The sequence below is a fragment of the Amblyomma mixtum genome, chromosome 4, assembly GCF_055824585.1.
Source record: "Amblyomma mixtum isolate Tamu chromosome 4, ASM5582458v1, whole genome shotgun sequence".
NCBI classification, from domain to species: Eukaryota; Metazoa; Arthropoda; class Arachnida; order Ixodida; family Ixodidae; genus Amblyomma; species Amblyomma mixtum.
This window is the reverse complement of record NC_143015.1, coordinates 98118873-98144605: the sequence shown is the minus strand read 5'-3', so window position 1 is coordinate 98144605 and position 25733 is coordinate 98118873. Positions and strand designations below refer to the sequence as shown.

At 46.9% G+C, this 25733-nt stretch overlaps 1 protein-coding gene across 1 annotated transcript in view; it reads right to left on the bottom strand.

Annotated features, from left to right (window-relative positions):
• LOC149347549 (uncharacterized) overlaps nt 1–25733 on the bottom strand; it is a 68780-nt gene that overhangs the window by 19380 nt on the left and 23667 nt on the right. Inside the window, exon 2 of the mRNA XM_089587195.1 lies at nt 5188–5293. Coding sequence (XP_089443321.1) covers nt 5188–5272 — 85 coding nt within the window. The 5' untranslated portion in view covers nt 5273–5293. The remainder of the gene's footprint in view (nt 1–5187; nt 5294–25733) is intronic.

The following is a 25733-nucleotide window of genomic DNA, read 5'->3' as shown; positions in this document are numbered from 1 at the left end:
AGGTAAAGCACCATGAAGCAAATGCGAGAGCGAGAAACAATCAGAATTCGCTAACTAGCTCGTCAACGAGGGCTTGCCAACATGCCACGTGCACCAGGCATGGACGTATATGTAGGGTCGTCGGTGAGCAGTTAACACGACCAGCAATCGCGGTCATTTGAGGCTACGGTTATGATTCACAGCATGCTTTCTTTCTTGCGCACAGAAAGAATGCCTAATCGGATTTACACCGAATACCGGCCTTGGAAGATAATTTGCATGTTATTTACCGATGACCGCGGTAGCATGCAGCCATCACCCCTGTTGTTCCGACTAAAGAAAGCCTTTGTAGGTCAGCACGAAAGCATTTCATCAAGGCATGAAGGGAATTGAACAAGCAGTCTTTCATGAGTCTTCCATGAAAGGTTTCATGAGCATCTCATGAAAGCTTTCATGAAATAATAAAATCACTGCTGATCTCGAATGCCTACACGCCCCCTCTTTCTGAATCTAACTTCGAACGGTTCGGGACGATTTTGCACAGTCCACCTAAGCCGCATTGAAGGAAGTCGATTTGTATTCCATTCACTAATTCCTACAACAAGCTTTTAAAATAACCTTCGTGGTCCGGCACCGATGAATTGCTTCCGGGAGCTTCATTCAGTTCGACTAGAATGCCTTCCAGCCTGCTTCTTATTACTATGTGTCTTAATATTATCGACGCAACTAAGCATCGCCTGGCATAGCTGGGATGTGCTGGCCTTCAACCCATTGCGAACGGGAGCCAAGCAGAAGGATTAAGACCCATTATTCTTCGAATTGCAACGGCTGAGCCCCTGCTGAGCTTTCTGGCTTACGCCGGCACCTCTTCTAAATGTCGCTGCCTAGGACGTAAATTGGCGCCATCTATCATTGAGTTCCACAAATGAGTTGAACGGCGAGAACGTTACAACTATTCTCAGCAGGATCCGAATGCGCAATAATTCGTGTGAGAACACGTATGCGGGAGTGCGTGTGTGGCTTGAAATGTTAGAGAATTAATGTGAACATCATTACGTTACCTAATGCGCATTGAAATCTTGGCACGACTCAACACCGGAGCAATCCCATGCTTTACGGCTGGGTTGAAATGTGGTAGCGCTGGCAGTGGAAGCATGACTCGGGAACGCTGAGGTCAGAGGTTGGCGCCGGTTCAGCCCAGGCCGAGCCATTTCCACTTGGAGTCTCTTCTTAAAACATTCACGTAAGGTTCCCCCGCTGTCTTTACAACACGTTTTCGTTGCTGTAATGCGCGTCCTGAATCTTAATGTCAGCTACCGACATCATGTCCTAGCATGGCTTAATTCTTTTCAGCCCGCTGCAGTCTCAGAGATGACCGGTGGCCGTTCATCATCAGAGCAGTCTTATGAAGATGCTCCACTGAGTTCGCATCCCCCCAATCCCCCCGCCCTGTTTCGAAGCATGGAGAACGCTTCTTGATGCATGGCTGCCCGCTTACACAATGACACGTTAGTGAATTTGATTTCACACGCAGCCAACCCTTCCGCCCCTTGAGTGTAGACTGCAATGACAGAACATAATTCATGGATTAAATTGCTCAAACGAATATTCAACGCCTGAAGCCGCTTCTCTACGTTTCCCGGATGCCAAAAAGACCCGGGTCGATGGGGGTCGCGACTAATTTAGTGAAAAAATTAATTTCAATTCCTGGAAAGCTCAGGAAGTAAGAAAAAATATAGGAGTAGGGTCATACATTTAATGCCTCCTTTCCCTCGATGCATTCAATTGGCTTGTTACCATGGCTTAGAATTGGCTGACGAAGACTACCTCGCTCTTCAGCTAATTTATTACAGCCTTCAGGTACCTGATGGTCATCGGAAGTTCTCTTGCAGAATTGGCAATGCGTCGCTACATGCTTAATATTTTAAGAGAGTATACCACTAAACACCAAAGCGCTACATTGACAAGAAATATTACGCGAACGTACTGAATTTGCCGAAAGTACAGAATGCAGATGCACTTCCTTCAGTCTTTATGCTTCGCAGCAGGGGGTCATTAATGTGAGATTTCGACGTCGCACCTGTGTGCCGCGCAGTAAGGTATTCGAGGAGGCCGCATAATTTAACAAAATTACATGCTCCCGTCCAACAAGATGTATCTGCCTTTTTCGATTTGTTCTGCCTAAATTATTTGCTCCTTTAAAGGTACATATAATGCCTATGTGTAGTAGGCTTTACACTTGACGGTAGCATTCCATATGCCGCAACCTGCGCGTTTATACTGTTCTCCTGCATAATTTTTTTTCCTCTAGGCCATTTATTTGTTCCCAGTGAAATGATGAGATCGCGTTTTGAGCTCTGCAATGCTGCAATGTGGCAGTGCTTGGTTAAATGGAAAACAGCGCCCTTTGCGAGTCCCGCTGACATAGCGAGTCTTGGGATGAGCGTGGATTGGTGGCGTCATCTCTCGGGAAAATCGAATACTAGAGGAGCATGGGGCATGGTTTGGTGGTAAGGTGTCTCTGGCCTGCTCGGTTGATCCAATTTTGTGCGTGTGCGTGTGCGTGTGCGTGTGCGTGTGTGTGTGTGTGTGTGTGTGTGTGTGTGTGTGTGTGTGTGTGTGTGTGTGTGTGTGTGTGTGTGTGTGTGTGTGTGTGTGTGTGTGTGTGTGTGTGTGTGTGTGTGTGTGTGTGTGTGTGTGCGCGCGTGTGTGTGCGCGCGCGCGCTAGTTCTACGTATCCCAGGCAGCCGCTGAGATTCGTATGCATGATAGCATAAATTGAATACGGAGCCGTAAGGAATCATTAGTCCATTAGGAAATGATTCGCCACTTCCCTGATGGAGGCACGCGCGCTTGTCGAAGCTTTGGCTAGACTGAGGGATTCTTCACTCCTCGTGTTCAAATTGTTTTCTTTCTACGTAAGTAATGTGCACGGGAAGATTTTCGCCGGAGTTAGCGTTCGACAGGATGCCTTGAAAGTGAGGGCGGTTTTTTGTTCTTACGGAACAAGCTAGATGATCACAAGTGAAGTACTGAGCGGGGCTAAATCCGCTCCATATGTGAAATTATATCAATGTATGGCATAAGCACGCAACTCGTAGTGCACACCAGCAGAGCGCATCATGCTTGTCCTTTTTTACTTCTGTCTTTTTGTTCGCATTACGGTGGTGGCGGTTATGTACACTCCGAGATGCTCATGTCCAGGATGAGTTACCATCTATCCCAGACCATGGAGGAAGGAAAACTTCCTTTCTATCCTTCCTCCATGACCCCGGACACATATCTTACTGAGCTCACAGTATACTTTTCAACAGATAGACAGATACTACTGGCTTCCTCTTTGAATCGGGGCGGTGGCAGGTTCCATCTTTGTAAATTAAAGTGGCTGCTTTAATAACTTTGCACTTCTTCCTTTTCTTGGATTGAATCCCATTCTGTTTATATTTTGCACCCATTCGAAGCTATTTTCTATCTTCTAAGCTATATGAATTTAATTTTTGTGACGATTCGTACAATTCTTCTATTCTGCTTTTACTTCATCAGCTATTGCTCTTCTGTGCTGCTTATGTGTTAACTTCTCTTTCACTACCAGCCTGTCCTCTTTGATATCTTGACGTATCTATACCTTCAGCGTCTATCAGAACATGTTTACTGTTTTCTGCAGTGCTCCCGCATGCTATGCAAATGCCGGTATGGTTTATTGGTTTATTGTGGTTGAACGTCCCAAAGCAACTCAGGCTATGAGGGACGCCGTAGTGGAGGTCTTCGGAATTATTTCGACCACATGGGGCTCTTTAACGTGCACTGAAATCGCACAGCACACGGGCCACTAGAATTTCGCCCTCATCGAGATTCGGCCGCCGCGGCCGCGGGCTCGCGCCAGCACCCAGGGAATACTCGGCCATGGTACAAAACTATAGAGGCAGAAGAATGCGATATCCCCTACTGCACAAATAACGCAGCAGAGAGGAAGCTGTCACTTGGAGACAATTACAAACAGGCTCTTTCCCAAACCTACAAATACTAAACAAAATGCACCCTACGATATACGCAGACAAATGTCCCTGGTGCGACAAAAAACCTACTCTATATCACATCACATGGGCCTGTCAAAACATAGACGGGGTCGCCAAAATACAAAACCCGAGTGCGGAGCAATGGGAGACTCTGCTGTCCAGCGACCGCTGTGAATACCGACAACGTCTGGTACAGCGAGCTCAACGGGCGGCAGTGGCCAGCGGAGCCCTGGACTGAGGGCAACCGACCATTGATTAGAGGCGGACGACTTCGGCAGAGAAGGCTCCTAGGGATAGAACCAAGACGTCCCTGAAGATGCCCCCAAACCGCAGGAAAAAGCATTAGTGAAAATAAAGTTTTCCCTTCCTTCCGCCGCGGCCGGGATCTAACCCGCGTCTTTCGGATCAGCAGCCGAGCGCCGTAACCACTGAGCCACCGTTCATAATCCTTTCTACATTGGCTAGTCCTAAGACAACCTGATGTAGCCTTAACTTGAAAGGCACTGCCTCTTGATTTGTCATAGGGAGTTTCCTTCCAGATTTCGCTCATTCCAGCACTGTGTTCACGCAGTGGTTCTTTTTCTCCCATTTTTTTTGCATCTTCTTAACCGCCTTGGTTTCGTGCGCTTTGTTTTGGTTGTTCGCCATAACTTCCTCCTCTGCTGGGGCCTGCATAATCTGTCGTAAGCTTTCTAGTACCTGCCCTTTCTTTTTGTCCTTACTCGAAATTGTCTGCGCGATCGAATACCGGATGGTAGGATTTCCATTGAAGCAAAATTCGAAATTAAGAGCCCCGTGTACTGCGCGATGTCAGTGCACCTAAAGAACCCCTGGTGGTCAAAATTAACCCGGAGCCCTCCACTAGAGCACCTCTGCCTCCATTTCTTTTTTCTCTTCTACTTTCCTACGTTCCCTCATTGCGTGGTTTAGGCATGCATTGATAGTGAGGCAGTTACTGCGCCTTTCTTTTCCTTTTAACCGCTTTTCATTTTTTTTTATAATAAACGAATAGTACGAATCAAAACCAAAAGTGACTATTTCAGTTGCGGGTAGTCCACCGCGCAACATTTACCTGCTCCTATTCTCTCCTATTGTGTGATTGTACGCGTTTTTCATAGCTCAGAATGATAAGGTTATCGCAGCAACCGTAAACATAAGCGAGGAAGTGTCAGGAAATGTTTCGTTCTCTTACCGCCAGGCACTGGTTGCGAAAGGCACAAAGGCCACGACGCCAGCGCCGCCAAAAGGAAGGCGGCGAGTACCGAGTTCGCCGCCATCTTTGTTTTCAGGGTCGCCCGCTGAAAAGAGAAAAAGAAAAGGAGTTGATGTCATGAACAAAGTGATCCGTAGGGCATGCGATTTTTGCAATATCAAAAGTGAAAAGACGATTTGTCATCGCGATTAAGCCTTGTTAAACCAAGCATCAACGGTATACTTAATTGCGACGTATTCGTAGTGGATGCATAACGTGACGACATTGAGTCAACGAAATAGAGTGCAGTCTCATTGTTGCTAGTAAGCTGATTCGATCAGTTACGTCACAGCAGATTTTTCGCAGTAGTTTTCGTGCTCATTTCCAACAACTATGAATATTTTTTTTTCGTGCAGTCTCGATCGGCAACCATCGGATCGTGCATTTTGGTACTCTGGTCTGGTGACTTCCCGTCCGGTCTGTTACGGCACATCCCTTCAGCCAATGTGGAAATGTTTAGGACCGACGACACAATTTTTTCCCGATGAGGCTTTTATATCGCATTAAAACTGGTGGGACTTGATGTAGCTTAGTAGAGTTGAGCTGGTGATGGGTTAGCCTTGCGATTGTTCGGCCTGCTAATGATGTCATAATACAGTAATTATGTAATTGATCAGAAGCGGTGGCTGATTCCACGCACGTCACCAGCTAGTCGTATGGAGAAAAAACTGCATACGAAAATACAAACGCAATATGAATGCAGCATACCAACTACGTAACACGTGAGCAAGGCTCAGAAGGACATATAACAAGTTTTCAGAACAAGCTTTCGCGGTCGACATTTTGGTGTCACCTTAAAAGTAAAAGCCCCCAGAACACTTCATCGCAGCGTGCCAACTATAAACTCTCGACTAAGTCGACAACATATGCTGCCGCCATCTTGGCTCCAGTTGACCTTCCTGGAGCATGTAGTGTTAATCCGTGTCAACGCGACGACGTGTAAGAGCAAGCGAGTTTAAACCGAGGTTCACTCGTTAAGGCTGCAACCAATATTCGGACCAGCCGGTGTGCCTTCAATAAACAAGCGCATTGAACATTGTAGTACACCTTCAAGGATACTACGCAAATGCGTGCGAAGCTATAAAACTTCCTTTTGGACAGAGTTGTGGCTATGCTATACCACCGTTATATGGTGGGCGAAGAGATTTATAGGAACCCGTCGAAAATTTATGGCTAGTGCTTGGCGCTTGTTTCCTCTAGACATCCACACAGTTTATGGAGTGCACCAAGACTGGAGCCAAGAAGCTGTGGGCAACAAGTGCATACAGAAGACCTGCTACCCCGTAAGGAGAAACTAGGGAAACTGAATAAGAGCAGCCTTATCGCCAGAACGGGAGAGGGTACGCTTACGCATATAGTTCCTTCTCTCTATCGACACTCTTCCACCTGGCACTGGAAGGAATGACAGACCACCGTCCGGGGCACCGGGCCTTACGGCGCCGAGTCTTTACCGTAAATGAGGAGAGCCCGCCAACGACACCTGGACGCATAATCCCCAGCTTCGCACCGCTATTAATCTCTCAACTTCCGCGTTCGAAATTCGTTCGCTACTTGTGTTTCCATTTCTCCGTCCCCCTCCGTTGCACCCGGCGAGTAAAACGTCCACTCTCTACACCAGCAAGCCTGTCCGCAAAGTTTCACGTTCTTTACAGCCGTGGCCAGCTAGCTGGCGCAATCTCTACGTGACTCCTGGCTTCCCTTGATCGCTTAAGTCGTCCGAGCCGGCCGCGGCCTTGACATGTCGAGAGTCCGCGGGGTAGCGCTTATCGGGAACATCTCCTCGCCTTATATCCGCTTTTCGCATGCTTGCGTATTCTCCGCTGTTCAGAATTTCAAAAAAGAAAAGCGGCACAGGAAAAATAAAAGTAAAAAATCTCACAGAGCTTCGTGCACGTGGCTTGTGGCCAGCCGCAAAGCCCTACGCGCTGCCCCTGTAGGAGTCGATCGGTACTCGTCCCATAGGAAGTCGTTTTTCGTCGGCATCTTGCATACATGCAAAAGCCCACTGAGGACACAGGAGACCCCGTCTCGGTCCTCGTTGTACGTCGGGGCTTTCATTCGTCATGCTTCTTTACAGTATTTTTAACGTTGCAATCTGTTTAGTTATGCATGACCAACCGGTCCCCCGACTTCGGCTGATGCTGTAGAAGAAGAAATGAATGGAATGAAAGCAAAGAAAAAGAATGCTTTCAAGCTCGTTATCAATGACCCGCTTTTTCTTAGACAAACACCGACCGGTAGACACATTGATCTTGAAGCATCTCTTTGCTTCGCATCAGGCTCCACGGGTAAAGAGGCCTAAAAGATGCGGAGGCTTTGAAAATCGATTTGTTTGCCGTTACTCGTTCTTACTCCTGCGATCTGCATAGCGGACATCCGAGATGAATGCAGACGCTTCGCGTTCTCAATGCACTTCGCCTTTCTGGCTCTTGATGCATGCGTGTTCGGAGAAGGCGCGCATTTTTCACTGGTTTGTGGCGACGCGTGATAAATGTTCTTGGAGAAAACGTAAGGCACAGAAGTTGTTGGTGAAGAGCTAGGCAGGCCGATCCTCGAACCGCCTACACAGAAGTATGTGCCCAAGAAGCCTCGGGTCTAGCGCGTTCTTCAGAAGGCGACTTGAATCGATACCCGTTTGACGTTCGAGGCCGTACAGTGGCTTGAGCGATGGGTAGGGAGGCGAACCATGCGTCATGAAAGAGCGTGTACCTTAAAGACAGTGGCATTTTGGACCTAGTCAGTATGTACGTTTACACTTTCTTTATTCATTTTTAAGCACTTGTGTACTCCGTCTGGGATCTTATTCAGTTGAGTGGAAGCTACAAGCCCGAAGAGACAGATATCTGGAACGCGTGGTTGGCTCTGGAGAGCGCAAGAACAGCTCACATGTAGACAACGTCGCCTCAAGTTCATAGAATCAACTCATTGCGAACATGCTCTGAAGTGGAGTGCAGAAATATGAAGTTCTAATTTGCCATAGTTTTTTTTTCAGCCCATTTGGTGGACGCTAAATTGTGAGGCTTTAGTAAACGTGTTCGTGAAAAACAGGATTGTGTTAGCTCCAAGAAATCTAAAAGTATGCCTCCATCAGCGTAATAAAGTTCCCGAAACTACCTCTAATAGCTCCGCCTAGAAAAATCACGCTACTACTACTAGCTACGTATACAGCTGATTTCAGTATGCCCAGTAAAACGGAAGATGTCAAAGCTCGCGTATAAAAGCTCGCGTACCTGCATCACTCCATGCTGCATCCCAGAAAAGCCCAGATTTCCTGTCATGCTGCATCCCAGTCATGCCCAGCTTTCTTGCACTTTCAACAACTACAGCATCAGCTCTGGCCCACCTTTAGCGAACTCTGCGCAGTTCAGCTTCGATATTTTAAACTTGTGATTTTTTAGAAAACTGAATAGTTCCGAGAGATTCTGCGCAAACTTAGTGATTAGCATGGCCGACCATTTTTCCGCGCTGCAAAATGCGACCTACAAAATGCTTCCGGCGCTCACCCCAACTATTTCCGATGGCAATAAGAAATTAATGGGATGCACCGAACATTCCTAGTTCCTGCGGTGATTTTGACGGTTCAGCGTCATGCGGCACGTGGTGCTATCCGTGCAAACTATTATTTATTATTTGGAACATACTGCTAGCCTCTTTCGAGGCTTTTGCAGGAATGGGTACATGCTTGTTTTCGTTTTTTTTAGGTAGGTCACACAAAAAAATAATTCACAAAGAAGGTTCACACAACTAAAATAACATTGTAAAAGGGATAATCATGGGAGACAGTTTCAAAATGCAAAACGCAGTATTAAACACAAAATAAAGCACAGTGTGAAAAAATATTTCTTCGAAAAAGTAAAAGCAATGCTTTACTCAAAAATTCAAATAAACAGTTATGACAGGTGAGAAAGAAAACTACTCAGAGATTCAGAGCTAACAACATTTGCAGGTAACATATTCCATTCCCTAATCGTTTGACCAATTTTTTTGGGCTTGTTTTAGCTGCCTTGCATCACTGGGCGTACAGCATATTCACAACATTTGCAGGTAACATATTCCATTCCCTAATCGTTTGACCAATTTTTTTTGGCTTGTTTTAGCTGCCTTGCATCACTGGGCGTACAGCATATTCATAAGGCTAACTGCGGGGTGACCGTTACAATGCGCGAAGATTGTAAAGCCTGCAAAGCGGTTTCGTGCGTGAACAGTGCACCTAGAAGAGCAAAGAGTACATTCGAATGAAGTAGTACGAAGTGCGAACAGCTCGCTACAGAGCAGAAAATGTACAGCAGCGCAAGGTAGTTGAATAAAGAATACCGAGTAGTAGTACAGAGCACAGACAATAGAGTGAAGAAGAGCAAAATTACATAAATGGCAGGTGTAGAAGTTCAAAGAGCAAAATGATAGAATATAGTTAATGTTCCTTCCCTCAACCCCATCTGGTCTTCATCGATCCCCAATGGAATAAAGTTTCCCTTCCGTTCCCCTGCAGGATTTGAAGCGGTCGTGACCAACAAATCGAAATGTCACGAGTGGCACGACAGTCAACCAATCACCGAGTTTCGGTACTATCACAGTCTCGTATTTGGAGACGCAGCCAATATGGGGCGTTTTGCAGCTGGCATGAGAAGGCGGTTCTGATTCTATCGTGCACGCATGACGAGCAACTTGAACATATTTTTCAATGCGCTGAAGCTGAAACTAGATGAAGCGAAGAGATCTCCAAATTTTGCAGGCATTAGAGCTCCGAAATGTAAAACTTGTCCTGCTTGGAGTTTGGTATGTGACAGCATCAAACAAGTTCGGTCATTGCAGCGACCTCATTTCAGCGGAGTTGAAACTTGCTGGTCTCAGTAGTTGGTTTATGAAACCTGCGTACGCTGATGAAAAGTGAATAACAAGTGTAGTTCGGGCTCATTCGTACCAGGTAGCGTATTTCGTAACAATTATTTTATATATTGATTTATTTTGCTTATTAGCACGTGGTCGGCCCCGTCTGTGATTCTGGACCAAGATACTGCTCATTAGCAACCAGCCCTGCCGTCACAAGCAGCCCTTATCAGTGATAAAGGGCGAAACGTAATAATTGAGGAAAGGAGTCAGAAAAAAGACTGCTCTTTAATTTTATATTTTGTACATCATTCTATAGGTTCTCTGTCTGGACGAAAACGAAAGCCGATGCACAGGGGTCCCCGAGTGAATCTGCGAATACCTATATAAATGCATTATTCAGAATACGCTTCGCATATCAGTGCTATTCGTGTATGTAAATTGGTGCGCAATATCGCGTTGTTAGTGGTCTTTGCTATTCAGGCCTCGGATGCCGGCTTATCTTGAAAGCAACCGCTCAATGTGATACTTACGGGTGGTACAAGCAGTCCTGGATAACAGAGAGCATTCTAGTTATTATTGATTCGTTTTTGCGCGAGATCGAACAAACACGGCAACCGCTTCACGTGTAAAGCGGCAACTGCTTCACGTGTGTTCAGGACAGGAAAACTTAGTGCTGAGAGGTACATGGCCGCGCTTGCGTGCAGAGCTTAGCGCATGCGCGATCACGATATTAGGCTTATGCTTTCTCTAGGTAGGAAGAATTTAAAGGAAAAATAGAAGAAAAACAGTTCCTTGGTTCCTGTTGCACGACACATCTGCTTTCGATTTTATTTATTTATTTATTGGAATACGTACAAATCTCCCGTTGGGAATTGGTGTAGGGGTGACAAATGTAAAGTGAGACTTAAAAGCACTGTTACACATACAAACACAGTCAATGTAGCAAGGAAGCACTGCAGCAAGAAACAGCCTCATATGTATACAGAGACACACGAAAACATGCAAAATAAAAAAAATGTAAATGTGTTAAAAGTTGCCGCATTATAGGAGCGTTGGTGGAGTCTGCGGTGATACGGTGGCCGCAGCTGGCAAAGGACAGGGTTATTGGAGAGACATGGGAGTGGCCTTTGCCCTGCAGTGGGCGTAGTCAGGCTCATGGTGATGATGATGATAGGAGTTGCATCTAACAACGCATGCAAAAAGCCATGCAAAAACATTGGCCAAATGAAACATGACGCAAATTGTTTAACTACCAGCCATTTACGGTTCGTAGATGTGCTCTAAGAGCAGTTGAAAAGTCATTCTTTTAAGTGACTATTTCGTTCATAATGCTGTTCCATTCGCTTATTGTGCTTAGAAAGGAAGATCACTGAAGCACCGATGTTCGACAAGCTATTTCTCTCCAATTTTACGACTATGATCTCTCTTTTCTTAAATGTATGTTGGAGGTTTCTGGACAATGAATTTTTTTCACTTAGAATATCGTTTAAAACATGTACAACTAATTTACAGCCGCATTGTTCCTTTACGCCCTTGCGAAGCACGCGAGTAAAATAAATCGCGTATTCAGCGTTCCACTTGGAATCCGTAATCTCTTTAAAACATTAAACTTGGCGCTTATTGCTCAAAGTCCTTCAGCCGCACTCCTAGACCAAGTGCGCAGGTGGTTCGTCGAATGTTTACGGTAACAGTTGGAGGATACGAGAACGCTTCGCAATTCTCTGCAGCCAGCCACGGTCACGTGGGCAGTTATCCAGCCAGTTTAGACAGGCGGCCAAACGGTGTTCGATTCCGCGAAGCGCCATGAGCGATGGATAGCCTGCAAAACCGGAGCCGCTAAGACCTAGCAGATTGCCCACTGGTTACGTTACTGCAGCCTGATGTTCAGGTTTTTGTGCTGTGGGTGCGGGACGCCTCAGTAATCGGTGCCGACACAGATGAGCCCATTGTTCTGGCTACGCGGGGTACTGGAAGGGTGCCATGGCGAAGTGCACATACTTGGCACCATGGAAGATAGGCACGGTGATTTGAATGAGGTCTAGTTTGCTAACCACCCACAACTTCCGTCTTTCTATTCATGAACAGACAACCTCATTTCTAACAGGATGTATTCGGAGAAGAGGTGATGGTGTTGGCAGCACCGCCAGGTGCTCTATTTTTTGTTTAGTTTTTTGCATTTGTCCACGGCACAAAAGCGTTTATTTCCTTATGTAGTTACTTTTCATATACACTCATTTCTTCACGCCCCAGGGGTATTCATGTGCTCGACTATCAATATCAGTTTATAAAAATTGTTAGCGAAAAGTAAAGGATGGGTGCGAATAGCGTTATTGGGAAAGTGAGTAGGAAGCTTACAGTGGTGACTTAGGTTGGAGAGAGTATAAAAGAAATGTTGTGTGGCCTGTTCCACCGTCGCTAGTCAGGCGTGAAATGTTTAAGGTTTGCACCTGGGGTCAGAATTCGTTGTGCCCGTCCAACTGAGTGCTCATTACCATTGTGCTGATCTTTCTTACAGGGAGGTCCGGAGACTGTCCTAATCCTTCCACACGCAATGTATGGTGTAACAATATAGCGTTTGCTGCTCCAAGCCGCAGTTGGTGCTCATGACTGCATGGTTCAAATGGCAGAGGGCAGTGTTTAATAGTGGGAGGTTCGAGTTCCGGGTCGCTTTGTGGTGGAACCCTACTTCCTCTATTCTACTCGATCATCAGCTTTGACCTGCTTTCGAAGGAGACCCACGAGAACTTGGCAGGCAGGCACCCTTTAGACTATGTATACATGGTCTCCAGATTTCAAACCCTGCGGTTTGAGCGAATAAATTAACTAATTCGAGCCCTGTTTGGAAAATTTCTGTTAACGTCTTGCTTGCTTTGATCTTAGCTGCGTAAAAAAAGAAATGTTAGCAGCCTACGCCGCAGCGGGACACTCGATAATTTTTCTTGTAAAGTCACTCGAACACTGCCCCCCCCCCCCCCCCCACCCAAAGAAAAAAAAAAATCCCCAATACTTCTCTCCCATACTCAAGGGCACATAGGCTACAGAAAGCTCATTTCCGAGAATGGGGTGTCTCCAGGTTCATTGCTGCGGTGTACTTCAGTAATATATATATATGTTTTTCGGCCAGCAGTCGAAAGTGCAAGCTTTCCAGTATGGTATGGAATGTTGCCGCAGCGCAGTTACTCAAAAAAAAGAAAACAGTCCTACAGCTAAGGAAAAATGATAAATACCAGAAAGCTCCCGAAACGAATTGAACACGAATCCGAAAGGAATCCAAGTCTAGTATTAATGCTCTGTACTTGTTCATTAACGGTCGTGACGAAGAAATCGACCCAGACACTCGGCTAGCCAACATTTTCTCAACATAGAAGGTGTATACTGTTCATTATTTCTTACAATCGCAGGACCAGATTGAAAAAATTTTGACAGGCCTGTGTCTGGAAACAGACTTTTAAGGCAGAAAGCTGGGCTAGTAGGTGTTTGGATTGAGAGGACATAGTAGTAGCGCAAAAAAACAGGGACAACAGGGTAGAAGACGACAACACAGGCGCTAGATGCATTGACCATGGTCCCTTAGCAATTTACTTGCCGTAAAACCCAATCCAACACAGCACGCACACACATAACAACACTTGTTATGTGTTAAAGCTTCTCTTTGCTCGTCCATCGGTTCCAACGGCAACGTCGACACACTGGATTACCACTTGGCGCGTGGCTCGTAGTCTTTGAGCGATTGCGCGTGGACGCGTTTCAATCTGGCGTCACAGTGCGGCCGGCACCGGATAAAAAATAACAATAAGAACAGCAAGACGCTCGGTGGGAAGCCATCGAAGGCCTCCGGTCTGGCTCGCGTCGCGAGGTCACCGTTCGCGCACCAGAGCAACTCGGCCGCGCATATTACATACACGAAGGCGGCACGCCGCCGTGGTTCGCACCGGCTGGATTTCCCCCCTCGTTCGTGAAACGAGCGACGACGACGCGAAGTGCCCGTTGCGGCGTCGACACATTGCGGACTGCATTCCGCGCCCCTTCGCCGACCATCGGCCCGTTTCGATTATGGATGAGCGATTCCGGAGCGAGTACAGAGGCTTCGCGGAACTGTGCGGCTAGCGTTCTGGTTGTTCCAGGACCTGCCACGTTCATACTGTTGTTATGAGTCATCCGTTGTTAAAGAGGGGTTGGGGCTTATCCTGTTCCCCCCTCTTAACAGGTCGTGCGCAATGTAGTGAATCGGGTTTGTTCGAAGGGTAAGCTGGTAACTAGCTCAACTGCACGGCTAGCGTTCTGCTTGTTCCTGGACGTACCATGCGCATACTACTGTGATGACTCATACTAAAGAGGGGGTGGGGCTTAACCATATCGCTGTTCCCTCTTAACAAGTGGTGCTTAATGCAGGGCATCGGCTTTGTTCGAAGGGTAGGCTGGTAACTAGCTGACCTGCGCGGCTAGCGTTCTGGTTGTTCCTGGACCTGCCACGGGCATAGTGCTGTCAAGAGTCATTCTTTGTTAGAGAGGAGGAGGGGCTTAACCACATCGCTGTTCCCTCTTAACAGGTCTTGCGCAATGGAGGGCATCGGCCTTGTTCGAAGGGTAGGCTGGTAACTACCTGAACTGCGCGGCTAGCGTTCTGGTTGTCCTGGACCTGCCACGGGCATAGTGCTGTCAAGAGTCATTCTTTGTTAGAGAGGAGGAGGGGCTTAACCATATCGCTGTTCCCTCTTAAGAGGTCGTGCGCAATGCAGGCAATCGGCTTTATTTGAGGGGGTGGGCTGGCAACTAGCTGAACTGTGGAGCTAGCGTTCTGGTTGTTCCTGGATGTACCATGTGCATACCACTGTGATAACTCAACCGTTGTTAACGACGGGATGGGCTTAACCACATGGCGGTTCCCTCTCAACAGGTCGTGCGGAATGTAGGGTATCTGCTTTGCTCGAAGGGTAAGCTGTTAACTAGCTCAACGGTGCGGCTAGCGTTCAGGCTATTTCTGTTCGTGTCCGTATGGCCATGATGAGTCACACACGGCTAAAGAACGAGCGGGGAACTAAACGAGTAGTTGGCATAATCACATCGGTGTTCGCTCCTAACGGTTCGTGCGCAATGCGGGGCGTCGGCTTTGTTTGAACGGGTGGGTTAACTAGTGGAACTGTGCAGAGCTCTGCTTGATCCCGGACGTGCCGAGTATTGAAGGCTGCAATGAGTCACGCATGGAAAAGAGGAGAGAAGGGAAATTAATGCAAAGACTGGCATAATCATGTAGATCTTCGCCCTCAACAGTTCGTGCCCACTGTACGGCGTCGGCTGTATGGCAAGAGGGAAGCCGCTAACTAAGGTCGAAGTCGAAAAATCCCCTTTGTGAGTTTTAGATGCTGATATCACGCCCGCAAATGGTACCAAGAATGTAGACGAGGGTTTCAATTTGGTCAGTTAGTGACCCAGCCGGTTGATCGAGGTCTACCTCTACCTTTAAACGTAAGCTATCACGCACTGCGTCGCGTTTTATGTTCATGCAGGCGATCTGGTAGAGCTTTTTTTATTTATTCTGCTCTCAGCATCTGGGGGAATATCGGCTGCCTCCATTCAGTAAGCCTGTAACAGTGCGTTCTAGTTCAGTCCTGAGTAAATATCTAGGTTTACATCAACCGGCCGCGCCTGTACACACCCCTGCCCAGCGCAGCCTCTACAAAGAAAGCACTGATTGGTCCTTAACTTCCTTTCTGTAGAGGGCTGTGTCGGTTTCACCTTTCCATTTAGTGAAAGCCGCCTCATTTTTGCTTTTGTTATCATCCACGCCGTACGTCGTGTTCATTCAGTTCCCACCATATTTTCATTAGTTTTCTTAGCCAAACCTCCTAGTTACTTTTCTTTAGACACACTTTTAAAGGGGCTTGAAGTCTGAGGAGTTCCTTTTCTTGCATGTATACAGCATAGCCCGTTTTTCAGAATGGTTTAAATGGCAAGCACAAAACAGAAAACTTGCCACACGTGTTTGAAGGAAAAAGAATAGGGTCACTGACCAAGTCAAGAAATTTTGGACGTTTCGGAACCTCGTACGGGTTCCTTGATCACTGAGCGGGACAGGAAGCGCCGCAACTTATATACGCAACACGTGACGTAACGAGCGTGCGTAGATTGGTGGCATATTTCCTTGCATCCGGTTCATGGTAGCTGGTGTCGATTGGATGGTGAGAGATTCCAGCAGCCGCCGAGATGACACGTTTCTTTCCTTCGCGACGACAGTGGCGTGGTCCCAGTCAATCGCGTGACCATGTTCTTGCACATGCTGTGCAATGGCGTTAGTCGCGTGATTATTATTTCTTACGTCACGTTTGTGTTCACTGAGCCGTCTTGTGAACTTTCCCGTCTCACCAATGTACACCTGGGGGCAGTCAGCACATAGTATCTGGTATATGACGCCTGGATAGTCTTCAATCTGCAGTCTATCTTTCACGTACACGAGCTGGTTACGGAGCTTGCTGGTCGGGATGTGGGCAATGCGCAGGTCGTATTTTGAAAATACGCGCGATAGTGCCCACGTCTTGTCGGTCTGTGTTTCCAGCTTCAATATCCGCTTTTCAATTTTGCAATAAAGCGACTAGGATAGCCATTGCAAGTGAGCTCACGGTGGACCGTTTTCAGTTCGTTCTTTAATGAGTTGTCATCTGAGCAGATGCGTAAGGCACGTGTTATTAAAGATGATACCACTGACGTCTTGTGGCCGGCCGGATGACAAGACATAAAATTGAGGTAGCGGCCTGTATACGTAGGCTTCCGTAGGTAGACGTGTTTGCACCCATCAAACGCAAATATACGACGACAGCCATACTTAACCTGGCCCTGTCCCCCTGGGTACAAGTTCTTCCAGTTTCATGTGGGCCGTATAACGACCAGAGCTCTCTGCTCATATATGTTGCAAAGGTATGCTCCGAAACGTGACTTTTACCTGTGGCCATTTCGCATAAGTATGCATACGGAGGGGCCAGCTAGGGGCGGCAAATAAAATTCAACCTCTTTGTGGTCATAAAAAGGTCACCAAGGAAAAGTCCATCCAATTCTTGATCGAAATAGAAAACACATTTTACGACTTTTTCTTGCTACGTTGGTGTTTGTACGGAAGCAAAAGACGTTTCAGTTTCTGAAAAAATTGCATTCAATAATCTTCCCACCAGTCGATTCAAACTGGTGACGCCTACACCGAAAAGTGCTCCATGATCACAGTTTTGAAGTTAATGGCGGAGTAACCTAGACTCTGAGATCAGCGCGGAAAAATTCATGTCCACGCTGAGTAGTGTACTGCAAAAGTGGCTGGTGGTGGTGGTGAGACCTGTATTCCATTTTTGTGGGGCGTTTTCGAGCTTGTAAAAAATTTGTTTTCAGTAAAATTGGTGTATTTGCTGTTAGAATGCGGTAATCTACCGATAAACACCAACTTCAATTAGTGCTCAGTATCCTTTTAACTTCAGAAGTCCTGAAGTTCATTATACTGCGCACAGGTGTCGCGACAATCTGTCAACTGCCGAGTTTTTGCTCGATCAGAACAAAGGATTTCAATACATGGGCCCTATAGGGAGCTTCAAAAGATGTCCATGATCAAGCTGAAGTTCATTTCACTGCCCACAGATGTCGCGGCAATCTGCCAACCGTCGACTTTTGGCCCAATCAGAACGCCACATACAGGGCTGGGCAAGATACTTCAAAATAGTATCTTCGATACGATACTCGATACCTTTGAAAATTGTATCTCCGATACAGATACAAGATACAGAACCGAAATCAATTCTCGATACAGATACTCGATACTGTATCGGCGATACTTCGATACATCACTAAGATATCAAATAGGTTAATAACAGGTTATATTACGACTAACAAAGTTTACATAACTGAAATCACTGTCTAATAATTCCGGTAATATAATTGCAGAACTTAGGAAATGTACGCGTGGTTTCTGTAACCTTTAGTGTATTTCTGTGGAGCACTTTTCCTGAAAGGACTTATAAATGAATCCGACCGCATGGATCTGTTGAAGCTCCGCTGTCTGCGCACTTGGCCTTGTTAGAACTTTAATTTGGACTAAATCCATATACCAGGTGTCCCAGCTAAATGTAACCAAGCTTTTAAAAAACACGGGGTGTCCTAGCCGTCTGAAACCAAATGAGGGTTGTTTAGAGTCGCGTGACCTAGTCCGCAGTATTTTTTCATTCTTCAAGGTTGACTAATTAGTTAAGCTTATTTAGCTAACTTTTTATTTATTGACTTCAGGAACAAAGTGTCAATGGAAAAGTTGTAGGAACAAAGTGTCAATGGAAAAGTTGTAGATCGCTTCGAGAAACAGCTTACTGAGACATTTGCAGCAATGTAATATTTACGTAAAGTAGTTTTTTTACCGCCCTTTAACCATAACCCGCACAATAAGAAAAAAGCTTCCACATGGCAACTGTGCCACTTCAACGTCCCACGATGGGCCTTAAAGAATAAAATCCATTTTTTCTGAAGTCCTCTCCTCGATGAGACTTTGGGTGCACATTGGGGCAGAGAAGTGAGCGAGCAGCTGGTCACGTGACAACTTTCTTTTAAGGCCAACAAATGAAGCTACGTAAATCGTAACTTGACGGAAACAGCACTACTAGCGGTTTTTCGAGGTGATCTAAAACTTTTGCATTGACACTTTCTTCCTGAAGTTAATAATTAAAAATGTAGCTAATTAACTAATTGATTAACTTTGAAGAGCGAAAAAAATACTCAAGACTAGGCCACGCGACTATGAACAACCCTGAGTTGGTTTCACTGCATGACTAGGACACTTCGCCTTTTTTAAAAGTTTGGTTACATTTAGCTGGGACACCTGGTATATGTTGAAGTGATCGCTTCCGTAAGCAGCCTAGCGAAAAATCATTTAACCCAAAGTTCCTCATACGAACCAGTCTGTGAGCACTTGGCTATATGAATAAACCTGAAACGTTTTCTGTTTTCTGTTCGATACTATAGAGTACTTACCCGATGGCCTGTGCCTTTTATCAAACTAAATGATGCAAGCTCCGTGCGCTTGGGAACCGAACAGTTAGTTTGCCAGTACTGCGATAACAAACTTCTGAAGCTGAAACTATTCTTGAAAAGCTGGAATTAAAACAACAAGTAAAATGGCTGAACGTTTTTATTAGGCTAAAGGTATTCGTTACGTTTACTTGAAGGTCTTAAGTAACAACATTTGCTCGAACCGCCGGTCCGAAAGAGCCCCGCGATGTGGGCGCGCTATAAGGGAGGCAAATGAAAAAGGCCTCTCTACAGGAGCAGACGAGCACGTCGCAGTATTATACTTGACGAAGGCGCCTCTTATCAGTGGATAAGAATGAAGCATAGCCACATCAACTCGAGGATCTTGTAAATAATTGAGAAACTGAAGCTTCACTAACGTCTTCTGAGAGCTACGGCTGGTTATACCGCTTGTCTCTTCAAATGAAAAGAATGCGTCAGCTGACGCATTTTATGCTGCTGGCGCCAGAGATCCCACTGCCTCGCGTGCGGAAGAATGCGCGGCTTGTGTTGTGCTGACATAGTCGACAACAGCTTCTTCTGTAAGCGTCTGAGCATGACGGCGGAAGTCTTCCATTTCTGCTGGCAACCACCGCAACTTGAAAAAGGGGTGTAGAACAGCAGCAACTGTTGCCTCTTCTGCACTCGGATTCATCTTCAAAAGATGGTCAAACCTGCCGGTGAATCCATTCCTAACTCCGAGAAACGCTGATCCAGAAGTGGTAGCTTGGGAGTTAGCTAAAAAGCAGCGAAGGTGCTGCCGCCCGTCTTGTACTACCGCCTGAGCGAGCGCTTTTACAGGTTTTTTTTTGTATCGGGTATCGTAAAATACACGATACACTAAAAATGTATTTTCGATACCGATACTCCGATACTCTAGTTTTCAGCACGCGATACCTAATACCGATACACAAAATGTATCGAAAGATAGTATCGAAGATACATGTATCTTCGATACTGCCCATGACTGGCCACATATCAGTACATGGACCATATGGGGAGATTCAAAAGATGTGCATAATCAAAGAGCTCAGGATAACCCATGACCTCCGCGCGTCTCTGTTCTCGGTGCTCTTACTCATCGACGATATCCTGTCGTTTATTAGGCTCAGGCGTATGCGTGTTTTTCTGGCACCAGAGCGTAGTACGCATTGGGCGCGCCTAACCTTGAGCGCAGTGGCGACCTGCGATCCGCGCCAACAGCAAGGGCAGGCGCCCCACGTTCACACACTTAACTCTCGCGGCAGTCAGATCAAGGGAGATCGCACAAGGTGCGCAAGCGTTGAGAGGATGATTGCCTAGCGTCGCTTATTATGTATGTAGTGCGGAAGGCATTAGTCGCGTGAGTCACGCATCGTACGCGAAACTAACCTTGGAGCCGCCTGCAGCCGAGCGCGTATGCAGAGCATCCCGGGTCTCCTGCATATCGGCGCAGTAGACCTGCTATGTGTGCGCAGTGAAAGCAATATCTCTCAGGAAAATGGCGTCATAGTATGTCGTGGCTGAAAACTCGAGTTCCGCTGCTAAAGGCTTTCATCGCCGGTTGGAAAACGAAACACACTTCACAATGCCATTTCAGGGTCATGTGTTTTGAATAAATCGAAGCCTGAGAACTTGTTATCAAGAGTGTGTCTGTGCGCGTGTGGTTGGGAGGGGGGGGGGGGGGGGGATAGGAGTACGTGTGACTGCTAGTTTTGCAACCTGGAAGAGGCCGGAATGAATTACGCGGAGTTATCTTTTTTTTATAAGGTTAATTGTTAACCCTTGTTCCATGAAGATGGCGTCGTTCGCGCGGAATGACGTCATTGTCAGGTGACCTTCATATGTAAAATGGCATCCTTAGTAGCGTGTCTTTATCTCTTTACTTTATCTCTTCTCCAGCTGACGCTGAAACTCGAGCCATATTACGTGAAAGGCTTACATAAAACAGCTTAAAATATCTCTTAGGTTGGCTACCACTCGGCAACACGACAGTGAGTGAGAGGTTATAGCGATGGGTGATGTATATTATTGTTCGTTCGCTAAGTTTGTCTTCATTTGTGTAGTGGGAGTGACGTCACTGTGTTCAGACCACTGAACGGGGCGAATTGCCATATCGCTTGCAGGCCGTCATGCATGACGTAACTTAATGTTGACCAATCAGCGTGCGGCGGTGTTACGCCAACCCTGACGTCGCCGAACCGGGAATCATGCTCTTAACAGCTGTCGCTGTGAAAAAAAAAAAAAAGATGGCGATGCGACGTTGCCCTGAATCTACCTAGCAGGTTTCGCAATAAGCGCAGCCCACTCATCGCTTATAGCAGGAAAAGAAGGATCTCCACACTCGTACCGGAGTCCAGACTTGAATCCGTGGGAACAGAGCCAATGATGCTATAGTGAAAGCCTCACGCCGCCTTCTCAGCGCCCAAATGTGTCTCGTCAACAGAAACTCTAAACCAGCACTTTCGATGGAGGCGAAACGCAAGAGGCGCCCGTGTGCTGTGCGATGTCAGTGCACGTTAAAGATCCCCAGTTGGTCGAAATTATTCCAGAGACCTCCACTACGGCACCTCTTTCTCTTTCTTCTTTCACTCCTACCTACCTCCCTTCCCTTACGGCGCGGTTCAGGTGTCCGCCGAGATATGTGAGACAGATACTGCGCCATTTTCTTTCATCAAAAACCAATTTACAATTTTACCATCGACTGGTCCCGCCAGAATTCTGTCATATGGCAGAGACCTCTTTCGGCTACCATAGTTACCAGATTTCCAGGTGCTCAAACGGTGCATTGCTGACTGAAAATTTTTATTGTTTTATTTCAGGAAGGTCATGATTCAGGAGCCACCGAGAGCCACCGCGGCAGCTCAGTGGTTATGGCGCTCGGCTGCTGTCCCGAAAGACGCGGGTTCTATCCTGGCCGCTGCGGTCGAATTTAGATGGAGGCGAAATATTCGGGGCCGCGTACTGTGCGATGCCCCAGATGGTCGATATTTCTGAAGCCCTTGACTACTTCGTCCCTCATAGCCTGAGTTGCTTTGGAACGCTAAACCCCATAAACCCGCAAACCCGTAGTATTGGTCTCCACTATTTTTCAACTAAAATCTCAGCACACAAGTTACCATAGTCCCAGATGCTCAAGGGTTTGGTTCCTGACTGAAAATTTTTATTGTTTGGTTTCAGGAAGGTCATCATTCTTACCCGACAGTGGTTTGCGCATTGAATTCTTGTTCAGCTGGACTCTTCGCATACCCGCTATGGCTGGCAGCTCGGAGAATGTGTAACCTTGGTTTTTTAATCTATATTTTTTATTTATATTAAGTATTCAGCGTGTAAAAAAATAACAATACACAAGCATTAGAGCACCGCATTAAGGACAGAGCTCGCTGTGGGCGTCGTTAAAAAAAAAACAATGAGACAGCAAGAAATGGAGGAAAAATATGCTTGGTCAAGAGCGCAACACTTTCACCATCTTCTCTCCTTGCTGTCGGCTTACCCCAGGCCGAGAGTGGAGGCCACTTAGCACCCTGGACGGCCTATCCGCGATGGTCATTAGGCCACCCAAGCCACGCGCCCCTTTGCTGCACTCTCTCGGGGATTAGGGCATCGCCGAGCTCTCGCCGGCCTATCCCGTTACGACACTGGCGGGCGAACGTGATCCATTAGGAAGGCATAAGGCACTCCGTCCTTTCTCGGACGAGCTAAGACAAAAAAGCGGCCCAACTGGCTCGGACGAGAAGGAGTAGAAGAAAAAAAAAAGGCACAGCGAAAAGCGTGCGGCGCGGGGAAGTCACGGTGCCCGGCGCGCTAAAGAGCCGGCAGGGATTGCGAAAAACAACAACGGTAGGAAAGCATACCGGATTGACCCGCGTATATGCTTATGCATAGGTGGGACGTTACGTCGGAGACAGACGGGCTCGTTCGAACTGTTCCATTTGAACACGACAATGTCTTCTAGGCAGCATGTTGTTCGAAATCCCCATCGTCGAAATCCTGACTACGTCAGAACGCTCCTCCAACTAGGCTAAAGTTACATCCCGTCCTTGTACAGTCGGGGACAAAAGTCTGTGGACCACGTGTTCCTCAAACGAAGCCGATAGCTCTGCTATTATTCGGCGGCTGGAGACCACACTTGTGGAGACAACAGAACAAAATTTTGACTTTCACTTCCACAGGTGTGGTCTCCAGCAGGCGGCTAATAGCAGAGCTATCGGCTTCGTTTGAGGAACACGTGGTCCAGAGACTTTCGTAACCGGCTGTAGGTAACAGCTGCGTCCACGGCATCCTTGCAAACTTTCTGATCTCGTCCGCGCGCTTTTATGAGTTGTCGCCCAATGTTCGAAATCATACCGAACAATTCTGGAGAAAAGTATTTCTCAACAGAATGGAAAGCTGGGCTAGTTGTAGGTTGTTCATGATGAAAATTTGTGGGCGTGAGCAAACAAAGGACAGAGAAGAAACCACAGGACAAGCGCCTTTTTGTACTAGAAATATAGTACTGTCCTAATGTAATATAATATAGTACCCGCATATATAGCACTGTCAAAACTATTAATTATCGTCAAAAGCATTCCCCGTATTGGTTTTTCACGGCAGTCTTAACTGTTCGATGCGGGGGACGGAAAAAAATTTAAAAGAAGCATTTTGCTACTCATCCGAAGAATGTACTATTGCCTTCAATATTTCCAGAAGAGTATCTTGCAATTTTCCAATATTCAAAATTTTGGCCGAAGAGTGTTGTACATGGGTGTGCTAAAAAAAAAAGCTTGCACGATAATCCATGGGTAGTCATTCCTTTGCTCAGTATGTACAATCGCGCTCAATATGAGTTGCAACGCGCGGTCATCGACAGGGGCTCGTTCCGTAGTGTGCCTCCTCCAAACAGTCGCTCGAAATTCTAGGGGAAACTGCTGTTCCAGGAAACAACAGCACCCCCGCTCAGGAAAAAGTTTCTCCCAGAATTCCGAGCGACTGTTTGGAGGAGGCACACCACGGAACGAGCTCCGGTCGATGACCGCGCGTTGCAACTCATATTGAGCGCGATAGTACTGCCTTTTAGTATCCTTTCTCTCAACGAAGCACTCATCTATTCATCGACGTTATTATATACGCTTGTAAAGCCGAGGGCGGTCATTTATAAAACAGATGAGTTCAGACTTGCATTAATGAGGAGGTCTCCCACTGAAGCACATATATTAGAGCGCTTGTTGTACTAGCGACGTTCGCCAGTTAAACGCAGCTAACGGTCCAGAGATACGTCGAGCAGGGGTAGACTGACCTCCGAACAAGCGCACCTGAATAGACGGACGGACAAAATGAGTGCGGCCAGGAGACCCGACAACGGCTGACCGGACTAGTGAACTTTCAAACGTAACCGCATAACGAATCCCATGCATTAAAAAACAAATGCGGTGCGATATGAAGACCTTCTGACTTTGCCTTTTTGTTATTTGCCCACCCGTAACCACGGCCGGCTCTTGGAAACCGGTCACTCCGCTTAAGAGCGCAAAAAAAAAACAGAAAAGCCGAATAAGGGCTCTTACCACGTAGCGGCTTCAGCGGCTGGACGGGAAAACGGGCTTGAAGACGTCTCCGACGCTACGGTCCCGATAGGCGATCGCAGGGATGCCATTAGCCCGCTGCCCTTCTCTAAGCTGTACCGAGGGTTCTCTGACATCGCGGCCCGCGCACCGCATTGGATTGCGTAACACGAAGGACCGAGCGATGGAGCAAACATCGATATACCGATCAAAGGGTACCAACTCTGTATGCTGTTCGAAGAAAGGAACCTCTGCCGTCAAGCGGAGGCGGCCTTCAACTGTGCGATATCGACGTGTGATCTAAGAGCAGTGGGTAAAGACGTACTCGGCTGAATGTCACCGCTGCTTTGGCAATTAGCCGGCTGGCCTTTACAGACATGGCCCCACAACGTTCTCCGTCGCACCACTTAATCCAGCTGGAAATATACGCATTCCACTAAAAGCTCCCCCCGGAATGTTTTTTTTTTTAAGTGTATAAATCGGGAGGCGCTTCGTATTTCAGCTACTTCTTCTCCCGTGCGCTGTACCGCGTGAGGCCGAAAACAAGAATGAAATGATACACTAGCGATGTGCTGCCGGCTGTCACGCACACCTCAAGAATCAATAGCATTATGTTTATTTATAAGGAGGCGGTTGTTCCCAGCACTTGTATCCCAAATATGTCGCCTACCCCTTAAAAGCAGCATTCCGCACGTTATACAGGCGTCTCATTATAGCCCACAGCTCGGTTGTACTTGGCTATACTTGGTCCCGAGTTTCTGCAGAGGAGAGGTCGTTAGATAGTGAGCAGGAGGCGTGAGGCTCAGTGTAGAGGAGCAGTCTCGACCGCTCTCCGGACCGCCCTCTGATTGGAGCGGTAAGATCCTTCTATCACTTCCGCTTATCATTGAGCGGACTGATCTGACCGTGAGTGATGAAACGTGAGTGAGGAAACGACGCATAGCCATTTTTGTTTTGCAGCGACATCTGTTAATGGCACGATTCTCGGTTGTACGATGTTGGCGTAACACCGCGCCATGCTGATTGGTCAGCATCGAGTGACGTTAGTGAGATGTCCTGCAACACGTTATGGCGATGCGCCACGTTGAATGGTCCGAACACACTGACGCCACG